This window comes from Lathyrus oleraceus, chromosome 5 (genome assembly GCF_024323335.1).
Source record: "Lathyrus oleraceus cultivar Zhongwan6 chromosome 5, CAAS_Psat_ZW6_1.0, whole genome shotgun sequence".
NCBI lineage: Eukaryota > Viridiplantae > Streptophyta > Magnoliopsida > Fabales > Fabaceae > Lathyrus > Lathyrus oleraceus.
Window position 1 is genome coordinate 145,606,520 of NC_066583.1, and position 5,217 is coordinate 145,611,736.

The window sequence follows — 5,217 nt, forward strand, 5'->3', positions numbered from 1 at the left end:
TTTGTATCGTCCATTTATTGTGTGAGTGATTGAAATATGGTATTAGTAACTAGAGAACGTACTTGGTTATCCATGTGTCTACACAAAAAGTTCAGCATTGCAGGTTCTGGCTTATTCGATTTGAATGTCTAAATATATGGCCTGATACCAGCAAACAAAAGTGGTGTAATTTTGTCATTATAATAAGAGGCGCTAAAAATAGATGCTAGAGTACACATTAGCACTAATTTATGTTAACAACTCTTTTTGCAATAGCAGTGACTAAAGAATCCTCTGCATTTACCACCTGCAATATAACCTTCAACATTACAAACTTTAGCACAACTGCGATCACTAAAACAAATCCCTTGAAACTGATAACTCTTCAACTCACAACGTGTTCCCTCGATTTGTATCACCATCTCTGCATCCATTCATCGATCATTAATGAATATAATTAACACGAATATACCTTAACTAAATATACCAAATTTTATTAAATACATATTAAATACCTTAAGTTATAAGACTTACCAGAAGCAAGGAGAATAAGAAAAATGAAGAAAAACTCAAAATGTGTCTTGTTCATGATTAATAATATTTACTACAATCTTAATAATCAAACTAACATTGTGTTATCTATATATAGAAATATCGAAGGTTTGTGAAATTATTTTCTTTTGTTGAAAACTACTTGGCCCTTTAAATTCATTTTGGAGTTTATGTTCCTTCAGTTATGATCTTAGTTTCAATGAATTTAGTATAGAACTCATTTTTGGCTCTTGGAACATCTAAAAGAATTTGCAACTCTTCTGCACCATGTTGCATATATTTCATAAACATAACACTAAATAGATAATTTTCCCTTAATATGTGTAAATATATTAATGATTAATTATATATTTGTTATATCATTCATATGATCACATACAAGAAGGAAAGAGAATAAGTAAAATGAAGAAAATTCTAAAGTGTGCCTTGTTCATGATTACATGTGAATAAACAAACTTGTTGCCTCATATCTATAGGGGTGAGAGTAAGGATGAAAAACTAAAAACAAATTAGAAAAACTGCACATAATTGTTCACTTTGATATAGCTGAGAAGTTATCCTCTATATTCATTTTTATTTGTTAAGTTCAATACAAAATTACTTATTATTTTATTAGTAATATTTCTAATTATTCTTTGTATGAAAAAAATGTTAAATGAGATTCAAGAAGATAATTCATTTTATAAAAATAATATAATTTATTGATTTTACGGTCTTGGGTAAATAATTTTAAAAAGAAATAAGTTAATCAATGATTATAAAGAATAATATGTTTAAAAAATCCCTAATTGATTTTAGATGTGTAAATTAGATTTTGATATGTTTGATAGTTCTCGAATTGAACTAATTGTGTTTTTTAAAATTGATTTTATTTGAAGTTATGATTTATTTATTTTAGTCTAAACGTGATTTTATTACTATGGAAAATATTTTTAACTTCGGTTGGATATGAGGTGTTACTTCGATTTTATTATGTGTGAGGTAACAAATGGTGTTATTAAAAGTACGTCACTTTACCTTTCGGTTGGAATTCCACCGACTGGAAATGGCGTCATTAAAAATACGTCACTTTTAGGCATTTTAAATGGTGAAAATATATATCCTCTCGATTTTGTCATTTAACCAACGGATAAATCACAATTGAGTTTATTATATATAATGTGAATTGTTTATTCACCAAACCCTAACTGAACAAATAACTTTTCAAATTGGTTTACAAAATAATTATATAAACAATTATGTTATATTTGAAAAATAACTTACACTAATCAATTATTTTTGAGTATCTTATAACTCATTATTCATCTCTCGTTCTGTAATGGTTCGAAACTCGTTCAATATTTTGAAGTTCTTAATTCAACATTTCCTTCTCTAGTAATTCATTCTTCAAAGCGTAAAATTAGATGTTATGCAAAACGAACAAATATAGAAGAAAGTTAAACGAAAACTAGAAGTATTGAGAGAGATTTTGACCATTAAAGAACATGAGATGAATGATGAGTTATAAAATGCTCGAAAAATATTAGTGTAAGATTTTCAAATATATCATAATTTTTCATATTATTATTTTCAAAATAAATTTAATATGTTATATATTCAAAGAGGGATTAGTGAAACAAACAATCGAATTAAATATAATAAACTCAATTGTATTTTGTGTCACTTTAATGTCCTCTTGACATGTTCGTCGAAATAAGATGAAAGTTGCACAAAGAATCACAAAAACATTATCTCAAACTCAATAATAATAACTAAACAACAACATATAGCTTTCAAAACTTTGCTAAGTAGAACAACTAAACATCTCAATATCAAACTCAAACTCAATAACAGCAACTAAACACAAACATATAGATTTCAGAACTTTGCTAAGTAGAACAACTAAACATTTCAATTTCAATTTCAATCTCAATAACACCAACTAAACAACAACAATTCTAAAGTTTGCTAATTATAACAACTGAGCAACAACAACAATAACAACATCAACAACTCAAAAACAATAATAAATAACAACAACAACATTAACATTCAATCTCAGTCTAAACAACAACAACATTAAAAAACAACTCAAAAAACAAATAATCTATCCAAAAAAAACTACATCAACATCAACAATAAACCTATAACGTATTTATCTCAACAAAAACAATAACATATAACATTCAATCTTAGTTTAAAAAGCAACAACAACAACAAGATTAAATCTCTAGGATTTAAGATCTCTATAACAACAACAACAACATTAATGTAACATAAGTCACTGTATGTTTTATTTGTAGTAGCATCACAGTGGTTAGTTGTCATGACTGTGATGAAATATGATGCGATACATAGTTTCTCACCATAACAAGTCGTCCGTAATAGAAAGCAGCACACTTACTACCATATTCTTTGTTACCACGGTCCACCATTCGTGGTGATATCATATTTCCTACCGTGGTTAAATATATTTTTTGTATTAGTGATTGAAAATTTTACCGTTACGCGAGTGCATACAAATATTTAGACTTAAAACAAACTATTTTCTAACTACTCTTGAGTGTCATTTAGTTGTTTGTAAATTATGGATTTTCATACCAAAAATAGACCCAACAATCAATCTAGAATTCGAGTCAGCACCTTAAGGGTTCCAAATTAATATATTTATGATTTGAGTCTTAAGCACTAATGAATTGATTACTAATAAAAGATTTTATTCGAAGAGGATGAGACTGCTATTAACGAAATACAAGCAACAAAACTAAAAAATGACTAAGTACCAGTAATAAATTTTAAATTTTAAATAAAAATGTAAAAGAGAAAAATGAGGTACATATTTCATCTGCATTTCCTTAAATGCGATGAACCCTAATATGGTGAATATGCATGTGCATGTTATGGCTAGTATTTGTTGATGATTTTCAAGTAATTCAAGTGTTGTAATCGATTAACGTGGGTAGGTAATCGGTTATAGGAAGACTTGAGTTTTATTCAAGTAGCGGAAATGTGGAGTTTTTGCAGGTGTAACCGGTTACCACTGAAGTTGATTTCATTTCCAATTTAATTAAGTGTCAGGTGTAACTGGTTAATCACGTTGGTTATCGGTTACAAGCATGATATTTTTTTTCTATTATTTTACTTGGTCAGTTCAGTACCAAATTATAGTGTATCTAATATATAAGTGTTTAAGATGTACATTCATCCTTAGTTAATGCAATAATAGTATCTCACACTTAATTCTCTCTCTCTCTCTCTCTCTCTCTCTCTCTCTCTCTCTCTCTCTCTCTCTCTCCATATCCAAAGTATCTCTACCATTGTTCACCAATCTTGTGGTGTCTTATTCCAACATTTGGCATCAAGAGTCTGGTTCATATTCACAAACACCTAGTGTGCAATATGAATTCTGTTTCAAATGAAAGAATCTCTTCAGACCTACCTAATTTTGATGCGAAGAACTACAAAAAAATTTGCAAACAAATGAAGGTGATGTTTGGCTAGCGAGATGTTCTTGAAGTGACCAAGAATGGTGTTACTCGTCTTGTTCAGAATGCAACAAAAGCGCAACAAGCAATGCATAATGAAGAGAAGAAGAAAGACTTCAAAGCGTTGTTCTTGATTCATCAATGTGTTGATGGAGAAAACTTTGAGAAAGTTGGTGATTGCAAATCGTCAAAGCAAGCGTGTGAGATCTTAGAGAAGGCATGTGCAGGGGCTGACAAGGCAAAGGTGGTGAGGTTACAAACTCACAAACGTCAGTTCGAATTGATTCAAACGGAGGAAAAGGAGACAATAAACGATTTCACAACGAGAATCACTCGGTTGTGGATCAAGTGAAAGCATGCGAAGAAACTATTACACAGCAATATGATATCGCTAAAATCTTGCATTCTTTAACACCAAGATTTGACAATATAGTTGTGGCGATTGAGGAGTCAAAGAATCTTGCGATGATGAGCAAAGAGGAGCTGCAAAGTTCTTTGAGGCCCATGAGCAAAGGATGGAAGAGAGGAATAACGACAAGGAAAAGGCCCAGGTCACTTTGCAAGCTCATTTCAAAGAGAAGGACAAGAGATCAAAAGGAAAATGGCCCATGAAGAGCAAAGGGAATTTTCAATATTTTTGTGGAAAAGAGTCCTAAAATTCAAAGAATTTGACTTTTTAAAGGGGTGAGAGCAGCTACAACAAACATGGTGGTTAAGGCAACTTTAGAGGTTAAAGGAAAAAATTTGACAAGAGCAACGAACAATGCTATAAGTTTCAACGGTTCTGTCATTTTGCAAAAGAATGCAATACGAACAAGAAGGAATCTCAAGGTGATGAAGCCAAGGTTGCAAGAAAAGAGTTTGATGAAGAGAATACACTCTTGGTCATAATAACATAAGGGAATTGTAGCAGCAAATAGTTGTGGGACAGCAGTTGTAGCAGCTCAAAGAATGCAAAAAAAATTGAGTTATGGTTGGTTAAATGATACGATTAACCATGTGCATGAAGAGGAAGACGCCATGATGAGTTTTAAATGAGTTCAATGCAATGCATAGTGGTATTTATTCAACTCATATGATAGGAAGAAAGGGTTGGTTTGTCAAAATCAATTGTGCCATGAAAAATAAAGTAAATTTCGCGGATGACACCACTTTAATGGCCGACGGGATCAGTGATATTTTGATCACGAGAAGGGATGGTGGACATTCCTTATTCAAAGAT

General features: G+C 30.8%; 1 protein-coding gene across 1 annotated transcript; it reads right to left on the reverse strand.

Annotated features, from left to right (window-relative positions):
• Nucleotides 1-233: 233 nt before the first annotated feature.
• LOC127088147 (defensin Tk-AMP-D1.1) lies at nucleotides 234-568 on the reverse strand. Its single transcript, XM_051029070.1, has 2 exons — nucleotides 514-568; nucleotides 234-403 (listed from the first exon to the last, which is right to left on the reverse strand). The coding sequence occupies exons 1-2, from the start codon at nucleotides 566-568 to the stop codon at nucleotides 234-236; spliced, it is 225 nt and encodes a 74-aa protein (XP_050885027.1).
• Between the last annotated feature and the right edge of the window lie 4,649 nt (nucleotides 569-5,217).